This window comes from Arvicanthis niloticus, chromosome 21 (assembly GCF_011762505.2).
Source record: "Arvicanthis niloticus isolate mArvNil1 chromosome 21, mArvNil1.pat.X, whole genome shotgun sequence".
NCBI classification, from domain to species: domain Eukaryota; kingdom Metazoa; phylum Chordata; class Mammalia; order Rodentia; family Muridae; genus Arvicanthis; species Arvicanthis niloticus.
Genome location: NC_047678.1, coordinates 17,209,863 through 17,228,476, shown reverse-complemented (window position 1 = coordinate 17,228,476; position 18,614 = coordinate 17,209,863). Strand labels below are relative to the sequence as shown.

The 18,614-nt window shown below is 43.1% G+C and overlaps 1 protein-coding gene and 1 long non-coding RNA gene across 39 annotated transcripts in view; one reads left to right on the top strand and one right to left on the bottom strand.

The window, feature by feature from the left end:
• The window catches only part of Zbtb38 (zinc finger and BTB domain containing 38), a 93,154-nt gene that overhangs the window by 16,196 nt on the left and 58,344 nt on the right, over nt 1-18,614 (top strand). For 9 of the 33 annotated variants that reach the window (XR_013105672.1, XR_013105668.1, XR_013105669.1 and 6 more), the window contains exons 3-4: nt 5,217-5,282; nt 5,790-6,243. The exons of 4 other annotated variants lie outside the window; for them this stretch is intronic. Coding sequence is in view for 1 of the 29 variants with exons in the window: in XM_076917816.1 (XP_076773931.1) it covers nt 17,982-18,023 (42 nt within the window). In the remaining 28 variants the exon portion in view is untranslated. Of the gene's footprint in view, nt 1-5,216; nt 5,283-5,789; nt 6,244-8,055; nt 8,394-17,883; nt 18,024-18,296; nt 18,512-18,614 lie in introns of those variants that run through there. 20 more of the 33 variants (XR_013105678.1, XR_013105673.1, XR_013105681.1 and 17 more) reach the window with 10 other exon arrangements.
• LOC117693720 (uncharacterized) overlaps nt 1-18,614 on the bottom strand; it is a 62,013-nt gene that overhangs the window by 37,870 nt on the left and 5,529 nt on the right. Inside the window, exons 1-5 of one of the 6 annotated variants that reach the window (XR_013105686.1) lie at nt 17,351-17,511; nt 5,775-6,141; nt 4,968-5,118; nt 3,497-3,535; nt 617-677 (exon numbers count right to left, since the gene is read on the bottom strand). This is a non-coding gene — a long non-coding RNA (uncharacterized LOC117693720). Of the gene's footprint in view, nt 1-616; nt 678-3,496; nt 3,536-4,967; nt 5,119-5,774; nt 6,142-7,313; nt 7,397-10,866; nt 11,375-17,350; nt 18,397-18,614 lie in introns of those variants that run through there. The other 5 variants (XR_013105684.1, XR_013105685.1, XR_013105683.1 and 2 more) reach the window with 5 other exon arrangements.

Sequence of the window (18,614 nt, the reverse complement as noted above, 5' to 3'; positions counted from 1 at the left end):
GGACAGGACAAATGAGATATTAGCACTTACAGAAATATGAGGTTCCCCTGAACCCCACCCACTTTGCATCATGAAATATTTACAAAGTGCAACAAACTTACCTCCAAAATTGTTGCTCTGCTTTCTGTTCCCAATTTCCCTACTTAAGATTTGTTTTGTTTCATTCTCTTTTCAGCTGGCTGGGCTCAGGCTGCCTCTGATTGGTGACAGCTTAGGTACCCATAATTCCCTAGGCCTGATTCATCTAAACAGAGGTAGCCCCAGTTACAGGGGACCAGGGTACTTCATGAGAAATCTTTTCCCCAGGATGTCATCCCAGTGGGAAGATTTCTAGAGTTATTTGGAGAGAGATGCAGGAAGTAGTTTCATCCCTTAGGGTTGGGCAAAGGTCTAGGCTTTCAATCATCCACTGTCAGATTCAAATCCTAGTCTCTGTATAATAGTGATCTTTAAAACTGATGATAGTAACATTATAGGATAGGATTGGTATTATTATGTTAGAATTTATTATTATTGGAACTATGATAGACTTTATCAAAAATGTCAGCTAAAATATTATTCCATTATTTTTTTAGATTCTTATTTTAAAATGTATGTGAGTGTTTTGTCTACTTACATGTCTGGGTATTGCAAGTGTGCCTGGTGCTCACAGAGTTCAGAAGAGGACGATGGATCCCCTGGAACAGGAGTTAAAGATGGTTGTAAGCCACCGTGTGGGTGCTATGGATCAAACGTAGATCTCCTGAACGAAAAACTGGTGTTCTTAACTGCTGAGCCATATCTCCAGCCCTCCAAAATTATTTTAAGTCAGTGATAAATGACTTTATTGAGGGTGAGGCAGCACATACCTTTAATTCTGAATACCCAGCATTCAGAAGGCAGAGACAGACAGGTACCTGTGTGTTTGATGCTATATTCACTTACATAGTGAGTTCCTGGTCAGCCATAGCTAGACAGTGAGACTCTTGTCTCAAGAACATAGATACTAATTAATAATTAAAGAAGGAAACAAAGAAAAAGAACTCCCATATTGTTTCCAGACCTGAATTCAATCAACCTTATAAAAAAAATTTCTGCCTCCTACACTTTAAAACCTTAAACAAAAATATTAAGCATGCTGAACATTTATTTTTAAAATTCAGTTGACTAACCTGATCATGAGTTCACCTACTTGTATTTAATTAGGTATAAAATGAAACTAGCTGCAAATTTTTAAAGCCGTGAATGGCATCGAGAAACATGCAAACCAATTCAAATGTTTATAAACCGAGGATTCCTCTGGGACTCGGTGCCCTGACTTGATGGTTTTTTTTTTTAAATGAGAAGAGTCAAGCTCTGTTCAGACTTGAATTATGTACTTTGCATAAGCCATGCAATTTAACTTTAACCCACAGGCCTGGAAATAAAATTAGCTCCGCCTGCAGAGCACAGAGGCCATGGGTAAGCAAGGGAAAGTCAGAGAAAGACACGCTGCAGCCTTGCTCTGGCTTCCAGCTTGTCCTTGCCGAATCATTTTAGAAACGTTGTATTTGGCTTGTCAAAGCCTACAGTCTTCATTGTGGAAAAGGGATTCTCATTTGAGCTAATGTCTGTACATATTCCCTGAGGACCAGGGGCATGCATTTCTTTAAAAACCCTAAGTGAATGCATATCTTTGCCCCTTGTAATCGTGATAAAGCTTAAATAATTCAAGCATGAGCATGGCACTTGTTTTTACCCCCCAGTACAAAACAAGATTTATTAGTTGACAGTATCTACCTAGACTCATTCCTTAGAATATTTACAGTTAGAATTCATGTTTGTTTAAGCCATGTAGGTTTGATAGATATGTTTGCTCACTGGGGACATCACAAAATAACATCCAGTATTTGTCTTTTTATTCATTTTGACAAAGTGAGCAATGGTGCCCCATACAGGGGTGTGGAAACCCTCAGACCTGGCACCTCGTTATAAGAAGTACAAGCATGGGGCCCAAGCACAGCCTCCATCCTTCCCTGTAAAGCAGTGGTTCTCAGCCTGTAAGTCATGACTCCTTTGGGGGGTCAAACGGCCCTTTCATGGGAGCTACATATCAGATATCCTGCATATCAGACATTTATATTATGATTCATAACTAACAAAATTACAGTTGTGAAGTAGCAACAAAACTAATTTTATGGTTGGGGATCACCACAACATGAAGAACTGCATTAAAGGGTCGCACACAGCATTAGGAAGGTTGAGAACCATTTCTATAAAGGAATGTACACTGTTCATTCACTCGTCTCCAGGGAACCTGGGATGGATGACCGCTGCTGTCACTGTCATTTATTATACCAGACCGAGGAGGCACTCACTTGGCTCGATCTAGTCACCACTGATTCTGTATCTTAATAATATGTTGTGAATGTCCAGCCTTCAGATGTCATTCATGGGATTATCTCAACAGGCATTGTGTGTCGCATGCCAAGGTGTTTCCTTCAACCTTCTACTCACCCTGAAAGGACCCTGTAATGATATTTTGGAGAATTCTGGAATTTTGGTTTCTAAAAAAAAAAAAAAAAAAAAGCCCCACACAGAAATATTAGAAGACTGTGTTTCTGTTTGGATCCCAGGTGTGGGGATGAGGGGCTGCTCTGTATTCTCTGGGCAGCTGGCTATGATTTGCCTCGTGCTCTCGTAGAAGCATGGTTTTTGCCAGCTGCAGATAGTATCTGCAATTGTGTGATGTTTGGAATTCTGGGAACTTTTCAGAGCGTAGAGCTAGGGAAGCCCCACCCCCATCCCTCTCCAAGAGGCATGGTGGGTGGTGGTTATTAGTTTAGGGAGGTTGTTTTCAGTTTGTTACCAGACTAGTTAAAGATAGAAGCAAAGGGAAAGAGATTAGATTCAGGGATTTCTTCCCCTCTATCCTTGTTTGTCTCCTATCTAGTGTTAAGGGTGAAACGGGGAGGGGACAGGGATAAAGGCTAGGATAAAGAACCCACAATGTGGCAAAGCTAGAGGACCCTTTTTTATAGATGACTACATGGTAGTTAACGTGGTGCCTGTAACTCCGAATAACTGCCTAATTCTAGACCCCCTCAGGAAAGAAGGAATTAGCACAAGGACTCTCCATTCAATATTCTGTCACTGTCAATGTTAGCCAGAGCTTAGAGAGCGATGAAGTGGGGGTAGGGAAGATGGCTCCACCATTGGTGTTAGACCAGGAGCTACTGTTTTCCTTAAAGCCACATGCATTTCTGGAGTACTCGTGAGAGAGAAGTGAGCTTCAGAGTGCTTGCTGTGGATCAGGTAGGATGCACCTTCCCGACAGCCTACCCCACTGAGAGAATAAAGCCTATGGGCTAGAGATGGGCAGGTATGTTTCCACACCGCTAGAAACCATTTCTCTGAGGAAGAAGATAGAATTCAAACTAGAAGCAATCCAGTTGTGAAGCCTAGTACCCAGGCTGAGATTTTTCCAATGTATTTTCTCCTTTAAGCAATTTTTAGGACACAGGAATGTTTTGCTAACCTCATTATTTCCAGGCAATCCTCACAGAAGACAGCATCGCTTAAAAAAAAAAAGACAAACCCAGAAAATATGAATTCATGGTTGCATTGTTAAAATTAATTAACATTAGCATGTGTGGTGATGCAATAGGCAATTAAAGACTGTGAGAGATGAGATGAAAAATGTAAAGATATTATGTATTTAAAATAAGGCTCGGAGCGTTTCATAGAAAGGCTGGCTTATAATGATGGCTCTGGGGGTGGGTATGGTCTCTTTGTAGGAAAGAATCTCTTTTGTTTTCTTAAAAGACTACTTGTTATACAGCATGTTATTTTTTTTTCCTGTTTTTAATCTGCTGATAGGATCTTTAAAAAAAATCTACCAAGCTACTCTTATTTCACTTTGGTTTTATAGCAAAATAGTATTTGCTTATGAGCTATTTCTTTTAAATCCTGAATAAGCAGCCTTTTAACGGTTTTTGTTCCACATGTTAAACGTTTTGTTGCAATTTGAGGCGCACACGTTCAAGCACACGCATACATGTATGTGTGTGCACATGCATGTGTATATGTCAGAGAGGAAGGGTCTGTGCATAAGAATTCTTGAAGGCTTTTTTTTTTTAAATTCCTCATAATTATGAATTGGAGTCTATGGAAAGCGGTCTCTGTTTATTATGTACAGCCACACTAGGTCCCATCAATCCTGAGCAGTGGCATGAAGAAGACATGAAATTTGGTGTCTGAGTAGGTGAGATTTAATTTTCAGGAAACATTTCACTCATAAAATGGATAGCAACCCTGCATCAGCCCTGACCTCCTAATGTCAATGCCACGGTGCAAGTGTAAAGCTAAAATAAGCCTCCAAGTCAGACAAAGGGACATCGCCTCTCAGCACACGTCTCTTGCCAGTATATACTGTCCCCAGCCTTGTGCTATTCCTATAACGGGCTTGTTCGCTTTGGAGGGGGAGGGGGAGGGGGAGGGGGAAGACAAATCACTCCTATGTTTGGAACATGTATGGTATGCTGCTGTAAATCTTACTATTATTTAGGTCAATATCCTAAAGATAGCTTTAATTCTTTATGAAGGCCAGCTGTATATCTGAAGGAACCTGACATCAGTTTCTTTTTCTGTACTGATTTGATTTGGTTTCACTTGCATCTTTATACAGTCCTGTCTGCAGCGGTATCTGCCGTTCTGTACTGCAGATACATTTAGCTGGATACATTTACACTGCCTGTGGTTAAAGGTTATAGAACGGATACAGACAACTGCTCATGCATTCTTCTACAAGCCTGCCGGCACCTTAGGGTTTTAAAAAAAACAATCTACAAATGCTATTTTCTTTATCAGAATCCGTCTTCACTTGGCAATAGCTTAATAGGTTTGGTTTTTTTTTTTTTAATTATTTTTTTTTTTTTACTTTTCTTGCTGCTGCTAGCAATTCTATGAAATTAACAGTCTATAAAATGCATCCCCGAGCAGATACCTACTGTATTGCAAGCTTTCTCCAAGAAGAGGATATGACAGTATTCATTCCAGCTGACTTCCTTCCTTAGCACAAGGACTGTTTGATTTGCAGAAGCAGACGATTCATTCACTGTGCAGCCGCGCTGCTTAAGTGCATGGAATGCCTTCGACTGCCTGGTTGCAGAATTTGGAGTTTGCTAAGCAGTGGTTAGTGATTGGGCTCATCTTGCATCACCAGTTGATGACATTTTTCTTTGTTCCCTCCTACCCAGTTGAACCAAGACTCTGAGGCTGATATGCAATGTCACTTACAACATTAATCAGATACTGCATTTAAGGTGAGCTATCCCTTGCCGCCGCCTCCTTCCCTCACGCTTGTGTGCTGCATGCAGTGTCTTGCTTGTGTGAGCCTAAGATGGCAGGCAGGATTAGCCGTGCTGTGCTGTGTGTGCATGCTGTGTAGAATTCATTACACGTTGCCTAGTATTTCAGATGTGAGTATGTAAATGCTCTCTATGCCTTATCATCCGGTAGGGAAGACTTGTTTTGCCTCATTATAACCTTCGTTATTTCGACATGATCTTTCTTTCAAGATTCATTTGCTTCTGGAGGTTTGCTTTTCATCCCATTCAAAATAAGATTATGTCTTTTATTTAAAAAAAAAAAAAAACAAAGCCAAATAAATCCCACAAACTCTAAAACCCAAACAAGAACAACAAAACCCTGTTACCAGATGGTGTCTCCCCTTTCTTCTTGCATTGCTGTCTTTTAAATAATGTATGTTGTATTGTTAATTAATGTGAATATCAAATTAAACACCCGAAACTTACATGTTTATTATGCAGGTAGGAGGCAAGGTGGACTCTATTTTTAACTCCCAGGCACTGCATCCTGTGCAAGCAACTCCGGTTCTCACGTTTGTGTTTGCAGAGCCGGAATCAGTGGTTTGATTTTCAGCAAATGTGACAGTGGCCTTTGCAGTGGTCAGCTCTGGGCTTTGAACTCTCAGAGGAGCAAGGGAGGGAAAAAAAAAATTCAACACAGCACCTCCTTGGTTGCAGCCTCAGAGAATCCTTGGATAAGAAACTTCTTTTTTTCAGTCCTGTTTTGCTGTTGATAAATTCAGTCCTCGTGATCACAGGGCTTTCAAGCTGTTCGGCGTATGATTTTTGGTGTGTGTGACAATCGCATCTAAAACTTGTGAGCAAGAAGACGGAGAAATCAGTTGGTCTCCATCGCCTTACATAAAAATGGCCGAGTGTCTTGTTATGCTAACATTGCCCTGAGTGATACGCACAGGTACGTTGGAATTTGCATGCTTTATAGATTTTTTTTTTTTTTTTTGAGCCATGCCGGAAAACATCAGATGCATTAAAATGTGACTTTTACAATTAAAAACTAAGATCCTTGTAATATTTGGGGATGGCATTAAACCGAGTAGCCCCTCCTATCAAATAATGCATAGAGATAAGCATAAACTTATAAAGTGATTCTGCTGTAAAGTAGGGTGATTTCTTTTACAAAAAAAAAAAAATTCAAATGTGGAATAGGTGTGGCGCCACTAGACAAAAGAAAAATTGGAAAAGTCTGGTGATTTGGCTCGATTTTAGTTTGAAACTAAAAATCAAATGGGTTCTGGAGACAATCTTAAAGAGCGTAAGTAAGCTCAAAAGGAACTATCAAGAATGTTAATCACTAAGACGCGGACTTTAACTGTGTCATATGAAAGATGAAAATGAAATCTTTCAAAAATCATATTTTGTCACATACAATGATAAATCCACCATTTGTTTGTGCATGGAGCGGGGGGGGGGGAGAATTATCGTTTTTAAAGGGAAAAGGGCTAAGTTTCCATGGACCTCTTAGCAGAAATTGAACTCCATTAAATGAGGCTGAACCCCTAGAGTGGCTCATTGCAGAAAAACAGTTGTGGCTCTCCAAGTGCCCAAACCTGGCATCTTTCAAAGTCATTTCATGTGCTCTTTCCTTTGAGCCTAACCCCTCAAAAATATTTTAGTTTCAAATTAACACTGGGCCAGAACCTGTTTCCTTGGTAACTGACTCATATCTTAAAATGCAGTAATAGATATGCACAAGACTGTCTTAGGAAAGGAGACACATGCCAAGTGAGAACACTATAGTTTTGCGTCCTCTCCTACAGAACTTGAGCTGGCTTAGGATGTTTTTTTAAATGTGATCTTCAAGCCTTCACATCAGCTCCATTTGCAAATGTACCCAGGCTTGCTCAGGACAGCCCTTCTCGTCCCTTTGTGTTCAGTTCATTCTAAATTAAGGTTTTTCTACCATGCGCTCTAGAATGCAGGTCAAGGTTTGTGGAGAGAGGTGTACTCTCATTCTCGTGCGCTCACCTAGGTCTCTGAAACAAAAGCTGTTTCAGAAATTCTCCTGCTTCTAACTTCCTCAGCCCTCCATGGTAACCTCCCAGCTCAGGGTAGAGCTAGACCCAAACCCAGGCCTTCCTTCCTCATGACAAGTGCACCCTGAGCCCTCATGGGAGCGTCTCTGTAGCTGTTGCCAGATCTGAAGCCCCTGGGAGCTGCTCCCAGGTGAAGAACTTTGAGACTCAGAGCTGGATATGTAAACAGTTGTTTGTTTCTAGCAAGTCTCTCCTGTTTCCTACAGCATGATCTGCATGGTCAGATCTCTTATGGGCTAAAGAGTGCTTGTTGTTTATTGTCATTGTGTTTTGAGGCCAATTAAATGATTGTATTTGGAATCATTCTGTGGCTCAGTTATATTATAACATGATTCAGCCAGTGATTCTGTTCCCTGGGCTTGCCATACAATAGGTTTCTTTCGGCAACATCTTTTTTCCCCCCTCAATCTGCCTGGGAGCCATTTTGCTTCTTGCCCGGGTCTTAAAATGACTAAGTGCCTTTTGAATAGAGTATCTATCAGACTGCAGACCACAGGGAAATGTCAGAAACCTGATTTAGTATGGACATTTTACTTTAAGACCAGCGTCATTAACAATTGCAGAAGGATGGGACCAATTGTCACTTGCTCTTGAACAAATAGTGAGCTCAGCATTTGTAGTTAAAACACTTGCTGTTCGGAAAGATTCTAACAGAACGTCTTCCATCTTGATAGGCCAGCACAAATTTACCATTTTAAATGGATTTGAACCTCAACTGCAGATTCGATGGATGGACTGCAGTTGCTGTCCTGGCATGAATGGATGCCCGATAAATCCCAGACTTGTGGACTCTCCATCCTTTTGTTCAGCTTAAGCACGATTGCGTCATCTTGTAGATTTTCATAGCTAATGATTTTTTTTTAAATGACATTATTCATTTGTGTTGTTCTTAATCGTGCCTAACAGAATTTCAAATATAATACACAGAGCCAGGAAACCAAACAAAACTGTTGGGAAATACACTGCGCCATTATCATCCTAATAAACAGACAAGTGAATGGAAGAATTATTATTTATGGCGTTGTTGTGTGTCGCTTGGTGCAATGTTTGCCGAGGCATAAAGCTTTTCTAAACTTACCCATGTACAATTATTATTGGATTTCCTAGATCAGTTGAAATGAGGGAAAATGGTACTTACTCCTCCGTGTTTAACTGACTAGGTAGGCTTAACTCATTTACAGATTTTGGCTGAGGTGCTTGCATTGGGCAGGCCAGAGCAGGCATGAGGGGAAGAATGTGCAAACGGCTGCTTTGTTCTGACACTAAACGAAATGGGCAAATGCGTGGCTTCTCTGCCTGAATGATTTATAATATAAAATTCTCAACTCTTGTTTTTCTTTGGGGAATAGAAAAATGTTTTTCCAAGCTTTAATTCAGCAGGAATACAGGGTTTCATCTCCAGCTACTACACTGATGTGAATCTAACTCAGCCTTTTCTGAGGGTCCCCTGTAGCTAGTCTGCTGGCCAGGCCACAGCTTAGACTTAGAGCCTCTTTATATGTGAGGAGAAAAAAAAATCTAAAACATAACCTAGCACCTTTCTCTTTATTACTAAATCATGCTGAGTAAGCCCTTGAGTTTCTGGTCCCACATGGCTTGTTCTAACAGCTAACTTCCCCAGGTTAAATAAACACTTGACGCATTTACTGAGTACCTACCGTCTACCAGGTTTATTCCACAAGCTAGAAATACAATAATCAAGACAGAGCAGAGCTTGTGTCTCACGTTCCCGCCTTTACCATGGCAGGGTAGGCAGTAGGGAAGGAGCAAAAACAAACGTGAAAGCAACTAACAAACACAAGAACATGAAGGAAGAGTAGCTGGGTACACTGTAGTTCCAGCAGGGGGGACAGATTGTAAGTTCCAGGCTATCCTGGGCAAGTGACCTTGTCTCAAAAACACATAAAAAACTAACAGTTAAAAAGCAAGGGTAGTGTCCTGTACGGAGTACCTCCTCTGGAATGGTTGGTTTAAGAAAGCCTTCCTGGGCTGTGGCATTGGAGCAGAGAACTGCAAGGTAAAGAAAGACCAAGCCAGGCAAGGATTGGTGGAATCCTACTGTCCAGCGAGTGTGTAAACACAGACTCTAGTCCCATCTTTCTTTGTGGCCCCTTCTGCCTCTTGAAGCCAGGCTTTACAGCTTCACGGTTGCCCCTGCCCTAGGCAGGCTCCTGCTGTAAGAAGGCGGCCCAGGGCCCTGTGGCCGGTTTCAACCTGTCAGACACCAGATATGGGTGCCTCTGACCCCAGAAGCACCCTGAATCTATCTGGGAAGGTGAGTGACACTCTTGGCATCGCATCCCCAGAAGTGATGCAATCCTGGCAGAGACCCAACCCAACATCAACTTAGTAATGGCCTCTTGGAGCAAGGAATGTTCTGGAAAGTATCTTGTTTTGCTTTTCATAAGGACTCTGGGATTTAAACTCATACCCAAACACTAAGGCTTCCATTTCATTTTGTCCCTCAAAAAAGACAAAATGCTGGAACAGTCTACATTTCAACTGGCCAATAAACAATCTTTGTCTTGAGATGCTTAAAGCCATAGGCTCTGTTGTGACTTTACGGATGTAATTGTCTTCCTTATTATACCAATAGGCTAAGAGAGGTCTTATGAGCCAGTGTGCTTTTATCCCTGTCGGGTTAGTGTGATGATGAGGATCACAAAGCAGAGATGAACTGCTACACAAGTTAAACACTGTACAGTTCTTAAAAGCCTTTGGAACATTCTAGAAGCACTTTCTAAAACTGAGCCTTAAGTTAGCAGGTCATTTAGTACCACAGAGGTGGTCTGGAGGGTTTTATTGGTTTTGTGAAGCAGCTTACTGCAGGACAAGCTTGTTCTAGTTGTTTGTTGTAGAGAATTGCCTGTCATGGGTGGAAGGAAGAGACACTTCGACAATTTGGTTCACATCTTGGAATATTTGTTGAGTATTCTCTAGAGAACTAACACTGTTTTCAGCCAGGCAGAATGGAATATGACAGGGCCCCCATGGGACTCAGTTCAGGTTCCCACAGAAGGCTAAATAATGATATGAACAGGCACAATTATGTATCATTCCTGGTACGGAACGAATCCTTTGTTACTGTTCCCGGAAGTCCACTCTAATGTTTCCAGGCAGCTCAGCCAATGTCAAGGGAGGGCAGGTCTTTGCTTGGACTCTTGTCTTTTCTCTTACCACCTTGCTAAGAAGACTTGGCTTCTAAGAAGCCACCGTATGCCTGTCTACCCTTTCCCAAGCTGGTCTGCCTTCATTGCCAAGTGACCTCAATAACGGCTGCCACTTTTAAATTCAAGAGCAGATGTTAGGTTGAGAAGCCCCTGAATGCAAAAATTTGAATTTGTGATGCAGGCAAATGCTCTTGATTTCTCACCGTGCATAGCTGACAGCGGGGGAGGGGGTTGGGGGGAGGCCTGGCTTCTGACAGGTCTGTAGAAAGCCTTCTGGGCAGCAGGTAAGTCGAACCCAGTTGCTAAATCACTCACCTTTGTTAGGTGATCCCAGCACCACTGTGCCCTAAAACATCTCAGTGACCATGATGAACGTGTTCTTGGGTCTTGCAGCTGATTCTGCATCTTTTCACTTAATGGCATCTTTGCTGCTGCTGCTGCTCTTTCAGCTAAGGGTTGGAGACTGGTATTTGTGTCCACTCTCACTGTGCTAGGCCTGCAGAGGGAGTTTGTTTCCTAGAGCTGCTTTGTTTTTAAAAATACCAGTATAAATACTTTGGGTGCTCATGAACATACAGCTTCCACTGAGCGCTTTCTTTGTATAATAAAACGACATCTTCTTTACCCTTGCTCCTTCCTAACAAATGGATATTTTGAAATTTCTTTTCCTTCTGCATATTAAAATCCCTTACCAGGTCTGAGGCCTTGCTCTAATTAAGGCCTCACAGGGCTGCCCTTCTCCTCACCACAGAGCTGGCTGCGGAGGCAGCGCCTGCCTGAGGGCCTTACAAGCCAGTGAGATGAGAGAACAAAAGCCACCAGCCGAGAATGTGGTTAAATCCCAGAAGGGCCATGCCCCTGTAATCCTCACCCCCACTCCCCCCCCCCCCTTTTTTTTTCTTTATTTCTACAACCAAGAAAGGGGAAAGGAGGGGTGGGTTTTTTTGTTTTGTTTTTGTTTTTTTTTTAAGTAAAGACAAGGAGGAACTATGTACTCCATGAATTCTTCAGTGTATGGGGGCGGGGGGAGGGGGATTGGGAAATCCACATGCAGAGAACAGGGGTGTCATCTGGGAAGTGAAATGGGGTGGTGGCAGACAGAGAGGGCGACACAAAGGCAGGCTGGGGTACAGAGAATCAAAAAATGGGGACAAAGGGAGCAGACAGCAGAGAGCAGAGAGCAACCAGGAGAGGCTGCTTGCCTTTGAAGCCAGGGGTACAGGGTACAAGGGACAAGTGGAGAGGTCTTGCTGTAGAGAAGAGAGACCTTAGGGATAGGCTAGCTATACAGAGACAGAGCCCTAGCCACTCTGTTGGTCTTTGGATAACCTCGTTGACAGTATTACTGGATTGTTCTCTGCTATACACTTTTAATCTCAGCACTCCAGAAGCAGACAAAGACAGCTCTGAAAGTTCAAGGCCAGTCTAGTCTACATAGAGAATTCCAAATCAGCAGGGTTATAGAGACCCTGACTCAAAAAAAAAAAAAAAAAAAAAAAAAAAAAAAAAAAAAAGGCTCCATTCTTCATGCTAAGACTGCCAGAGAAGACCCCCTTCCCCACTATCCTATTAGATCTCCACCAGTGTTTAAACAAGAGAGGGCGTTCAGTTTGTGCTGTGCCCGAGTGCTGTTGGATTGCTACAGGGCAGGGACTGGAGCCTACCCACGAGGTTTAGGAGAAGGAAAGGTAGACAAACAAAGGGACCAGTGACTCAAGGGACAGCATAAACTATATTTGGGGAAAGACATGGAGGGATGTAGTCCTAGGACAGAAAAGGGGAGGAGGTGGGGGGATGGGAAATGTTCCCTTTTTGGCCCCGGGGTGGGGCCAAAAAAAAAAAAAAAAAAAAAGCCATTGCTTAGGGTAGCAAGGGAAATAAGGTGAACAGTGAGTTAAAGAATGTCTATGAGCAATAAATAAACTTTTCCATGATGGTCAGCCTTTACTAGGGGTTGGTAGGTTAGGGAGGGTAAGAATCTAGAAATACAATGTACTTTAGTTCTGAGAATTGTCATTTTTTAAAATCCAAAATAGAGGCTTTATAAAATGGTATGACCATGGCTAATAGTACCCAAAATGTCCACTGTAAGCTTCAGGTCCAAGAAATTCTCTTTCCCAAATTCATACTTTTTTGCATTTGGCTCCCTCAAAGCCTGCCGCCTCTTCTCCTCCTCTTCCTCCTCTTCATCCTCCTCCTCCTCTTCCTTTTCTTCCCCCTCTTCCCCTTTCTCCTTCCTTCTCCTCTTCTCCCTTTCCTTCCTCCCCTTTCCTTCCTCCCCAGACTCCCTCCATTCATCCCCCCCTTCTTTCCCTGCCTCCCTCCCTCCTCCTGTGTGGTCTGAGCTCCTTGACCATCCCCAGAGGATATTCTGGCTGTCTGAATTTCTCGGTCTGCAGAAGAACCAGGATGGGGGGCATGGTAACACTTAGTATGTTGTCTTTCTTGTGCTTCTTGCTTGCCTCTTACAGAAATTCAAACCAGATTCATTTGCCCTAGGCATGGCTCTTTTTCTCTCATTTGAAGGAACTAGGCTGAGAAGTTGCTTCTTCTAGAGGTCATCTGGGGAGTAGACTGGTGCTTAACTCCTGGTTCAGCACCCTCCCACCAAACCAGCTGATTTCAGTGACAGGGCCGCTTAGCCCCTTTTGTCTATAAAAGGTTAGATAAAAAGTGGCTGAGGCTTTTTTTTTTCTTTTAATACAAAATAAAAAATTTACTAGGAATATGGGGTAGGGTATTTGCCTAGAATACATAAGGCCTTGGGTTCAGGCCCCAGCAATGCCAAACTAAAGAAATAAAACGTCAACAAATTAAGCTTAAAGACAGTGTTGACTTTGCTGGCATTCACAAAAGATCTGTGAGTCAGGCAGCACCTGATCTATAAAAATCATGTGCTGCTTTGGGCCTGGAAGAAGAGTCAAATTGTATAAGGTAGCTTGAGTGAGAACATAGAGGCTCACACTGGGCTTCTTCAGGTATCTTCCCTTATGAGGGTTAAAGCAGAGGGATTTCCTTATCTGGTGGCCAGAACTGGCCTCCTTCAAGATTATCTACTGTTTTCTCAGAAGGTCAAACACCAACCTCATTCCAGTTTAGTATTTGGCACTTTATCTAGAGTGATTCCATTTTGGTTCACCTATTGGGATCCATGAGGAACTCTGTACCAGAAGTGTCCTGGAAATTTTATTTAAGCTGGGCATGGTGCTAGACACCTTTAGTCCCAGCACTCCAGAGGTAGACGAAGACAAAGCTCTGAAAGTTCAAGGCCAGTCTAGTCTGCATAGCGAGTTCCAGGCCAGTAGGGTCATAGAGACCCTGTCTCAAAAAAAATAACAAAAACAGTAACTTGAAGCAAAGCTGAGGATATTATACAGGTGTTTATGTAACAAAGAAAAAAGTAGATTTCCACAAATTTTGTATCGATGAAAGAAAATATAAAATGCAATATTAACTATAATAACTACAATAGCTGTGATTGTGTCTCTACACCATTATGGGCAATGGCATTTGAATCTCATATGATTTCTCATCATGCAATGTTCTTCTTAACACTCCACCCAATCACTTAAAAATATAGAACTTGGGGCTGGAGAGATGGTCAGTTGATTGAGAGCAGACAATACTTTTGCAAAGGACCTAAGCTGGGTTCTCGGAGCTCACAGTGCTCACAGCGGTCTGCAGCTCTAGTTCCAGAGGCCTCCTCAGGCACCTGTGCTGTGTGTACATACTCCAACACAGACGCATAACATGAATACACATAAGTCTAAGAATATTTTTAAGCTTAAAAAATATAAAGCTATTCTTAGGCCACATAAAAGTAGGTCACAGGTTAGATTCATATTTGAAGATCAATCCTTCCTTCCTTTCCTTCCTCTCTTTCTTCCCTTCCCCCTTTTATTAAAACAGGGTCTCCCTCAGTAACCCAGGCTGGATTTAAAATCATGGTCCTCTTGCGTTAGTTTCCCTAGTACTGGGATTACAGACATAGATGATGATTCTGCTTTGTAAGTTATAATCTGTTCTGGGGACCAATTGGACAGATTGAGTCAATGTGTTTTGTTTAATTTCTAATAATATTTTTTAAAAAAAACTGTGTGTGTGCGCGAGTGCGCGCGCCCGTGCGTGTGCGTGTGCGTGCCCGCGCCTGTGCTCACTCGCGGCATGCGGAGATCAGAGGATAAGCTGTGAGGGTCTGGGGATCTAACTCGGATCATCAGGCTCGGCAGTATACGTCTTTACCCACAGAGCTGTCCCACTGGCCCCAATTTCAGGAAATATTTTCTATTTAATGTTGTCTTCTCATTTTATTACTTTTTCTTAGAAAGCTAAGATAAGCTACAGTGAAATAGCTAGAACCTTAATGTCTTATGGCAACCATCTTAATCTTTTATCTACACACGGTAAACATTTTACTATAATGTAATGTTTGTAGACGCACTGTATATTTTCCTAACTGATATCACAGCACAAATACTTTATACCATTTGAAAATCCTTCATGAACATAACCTTTTCAAACTTTACTATGAAAGTCTTGAATATATGTAGAAGCAAACAGGCCTGACACACCTTCCCCTTCCTTCATGCCAGTTCCTCTGTTATTTCAAAGGAAACCCTACACCTCTTGTTGCTGCTGCTGTTTTCTGGACAGGCTCTCACCACTATATAGCTCAGGCTGTCCTGGAACTCACGCTGTAGATCAGCCTGGCTTCGAACTCACAGAGATTTGCCTGCCTCTACCTCCGAAGTCCTGAAATTAAAGGCCTACAACACTAAGCCTGGTATTTATACCTCAATTTTTTTTTTTATCTCTGATTCTTGAGCACAGTTCTCTATAATAGACAGATTCTAAAGAAAAAAAAATTGTCTTAGAAAAGAAATGCTGAACTTCGTAGGGCTAAAAGAATAATGTCTGCAGCCTTCAAAGGCTTAGGAGGGAGGGAGATAGGAGGGAGGGAGGGAAGCAGGGAAAAGCCCATCACCATCTTCTTAGTTCTTTTGGAAGCTTGAAATATTTTTCTTTTTTAAAGGCTTTAAACTGTAGATTTTTAAAACTATGTGAAGCTTCAGGATCAAACCTGAGTGCCAAATGCCACCACTTCTCATAGGTAACATATGAACGTGTCCAACTAGGTTATTAAACAAGCACATCTCCAAGTAAGTATCACACAATCCATCTCATATGACACCGAGTTTCATGCACTCCACACACTTCCTCTCTGTCTTAGATCCTTGCTCCCTTGTGGAGCACACCTTGTGTGGGCTTAAAAAGGCAACCTTTTAGTCTTTTAAGAAGCTATATAGGAGTCCTATAAAGAAAGGGGAACAGTGCTAAACTGCCACATATTCTCAATCAGAAAGCAAGCACACGCAATAAAACAAACTTTGTGGGAATTAAACAAAATGAGACAGAAAACAAACACAGCTTCCTGGGCAAGGCCTAGGAGCTGTGGCGTAGAGATGAGCAGATAGATGTTTAAAAAGACAAAGTCTTAGATTCTCTTTTTTCCTTTTTAACTGCATTAAAATGGAAATTATGACAAAGAAAACACCACATGTAGTTATTTCAGAAAATAAAGTTGTGAAGGAAACCTTTACAGAAAGGAGCATACTTGTGATGAGATGGGATGTTTCCGGAAATTTCCAGATACTTCCCCCATACTCAGAAGGATGATTGAAAGAGTCTGGTTATGAGGAAGGATGGAAATTTTTGAAGGACTGGCTTATTACATAAGTTTCAAGCTATTGCTGCGATAGTTTAGTTGTTAAAACAATGTGAGGAAATATGCTTGCTTCTGGAGAAATATTTGGCTCCAATAAGAAAAAAAAATGCAACTGTTGGTGAATGGCCTGTTAGAGGTGAGGAACCATTCACATGCTAAGACTCAAAGCCAGAGCCAGATTTCACCAGTCACACACTGTTGACAGGATCTGCTCAAGACACCTCCGGAACACCCTGGAGTCAGACTTAGGTCATAGGTCCCAAGTGACCCTAGCAGATCATCCAGGGAAAACCACTATAAACAACAGAAGCCCTAACTCAGAATAGTTAACATTCAATACTAACACCTGTTTGAAATTATAGAGCACTTACAATGCCAGGTGCTATTGTAAATGCTTCACATGTATTATTTAATTCAATTAAAAAACCACCTAGGAGGTAGACATTAACACTAAAACATATCACATGTTAGATACCACAGCTGACGGTCAGAGAAGTGGCCTTCTATAGCAACAAACCTAGGCTGTCAACACAGGCCTGCTGACTCTAAAAGGCCAACCAGCCTTGCCACCTGTCCCAGGGACTCAACCACAGTAATACAGCTTACAGACTTCCCAATCTATGTGCACCGGTTTTAAAATCATTTTCGGAGTCTCTCAAAGCCTCAATGGAAACATACAAACATGTAATTAGACCATGAATTTCTTCAGTTTTGATTTTTAAGGCTGGTATCTACCAATGCCAACAAGTCAGCTCAGGTTTTGTGAAGTTCTCATTGGCAGTTATGTATAGACAAAACCATTTCAAGCTTTTTTTTTTTTTTTTTTTAAGGGGAAGATGAATCATTACTTAATACATGCAGTTTAGTGGAGTTAATCTGTGAACACTTGGCCTATGCGGCGAGAGAATAAAAGGGTGTTTGGCATTGAGAAGGTCGGGAAACGCTCGTTACATGTGTGTGCACGTTACCCAACCTGTCAGCCTTCACAACTCTGCATTTTTAAATGACACTATTCTTCCTGCATCATTTAAGGGGCTTTACTTTGCATATACTATTAAAATCTACTCAACTCACCAAAATGATCATGTTCTTAATACTTGGTCAGGAACTGGGGTACATAAATGGCAAGCACTGTATTCCAGGAAAATATCCTTTTTCAAAACCCAAGCGAGTCTTTTTCCAAAGGGGGGGAAAATGAAGACTTAACGCTGGATTGTTCAAAACAAACACCTGCACGTAGGTGTGCATGAGGCAGTAGGTGCCACACTGCGAATCGGTGTAGGAAGGATGCCAGCGGGCAGTCGACGGCTTTTATTTTATTGCATGAGACAGTTCTTATACCATGGTGGGAAATAATCCAGACGTCCCCTGACAGCCATGGGAAAGCACAGGTGACAGACACCCTGTTCTCAGAATTTGGTGCGGTTAAAACTGCACAGGGCTCTGGTGCGCGAGGCCCGCTCTGGGCGCCCAGGGCCTGCTCTCTGGCGGCTCAGCCCGGTGCGAGCCTGGCTCTGCGGCGGTGGCGCCCGGGGTGCTGAAGCCTCACGGCCCGCAGCGCCGCTGAGGCCTGCGCGTCGGCGCCGGAGGTCGAGCGGCCGTCGGGCCTGCACTGCACCGGGGGCGGACTGGAGCGTCCGGGCCCAGCCGCCGGCGTCCATTTTCTGGGCGGCGCTGCGGCCAGACTCGCAGGTCCGGAAGCGCCATGGACCCCGCGGGAAGCGCGAGGGCGGCGGAGCGGAGCCCCGTAAGTGCGCCGGGGCCCGCGCGTCTCCGGGACATAGGGGTGGGGAGGCGGGAGCCGGTGGGCAGCGCTCGCGCCGGGCTGCAGCGGACGCGGAGCGGAGCGTACGGAGCAGCCAGCGTCCGCAGGTGCCCGCGTCCCGCCCCACCAGGCTCGGCTGCAGGGGGGCAGCGGGGAGTGACGCGCACCTGGGGCTCGGGACTGTCGCACCTCCCCTCCCCTGAAGCGCAGACCCGGGCTGCTTCCTGACCCTACCGGATCGCGATGAGATCCTAGTGCGACACCAAGCCCCTGGAATTGAACCGGACGTTCAAAGGCAGGGCCCTTCCCCTGGGGGTTGCAGCCTCGGCCTCCTGCTCCTACTGCAGCCGTCTGTCTGTTGGGACAATTCAACAGTCAGCCTTTAGACACTTCTTTGCAGGTTAGCTGATAAATAACCTGAGATTTTAATCTATCTGCGCTTCCACTTTATAACTCCTGCTTCGCGGTGGGTAAGTGCCTGATTCCCATTCTGGATGTTGGGCCGGATTGAAAAACCCTTGTAATAATCCATTCTAAATGATAAGCGTTTATGTAGCGTATGCATATTTGAAA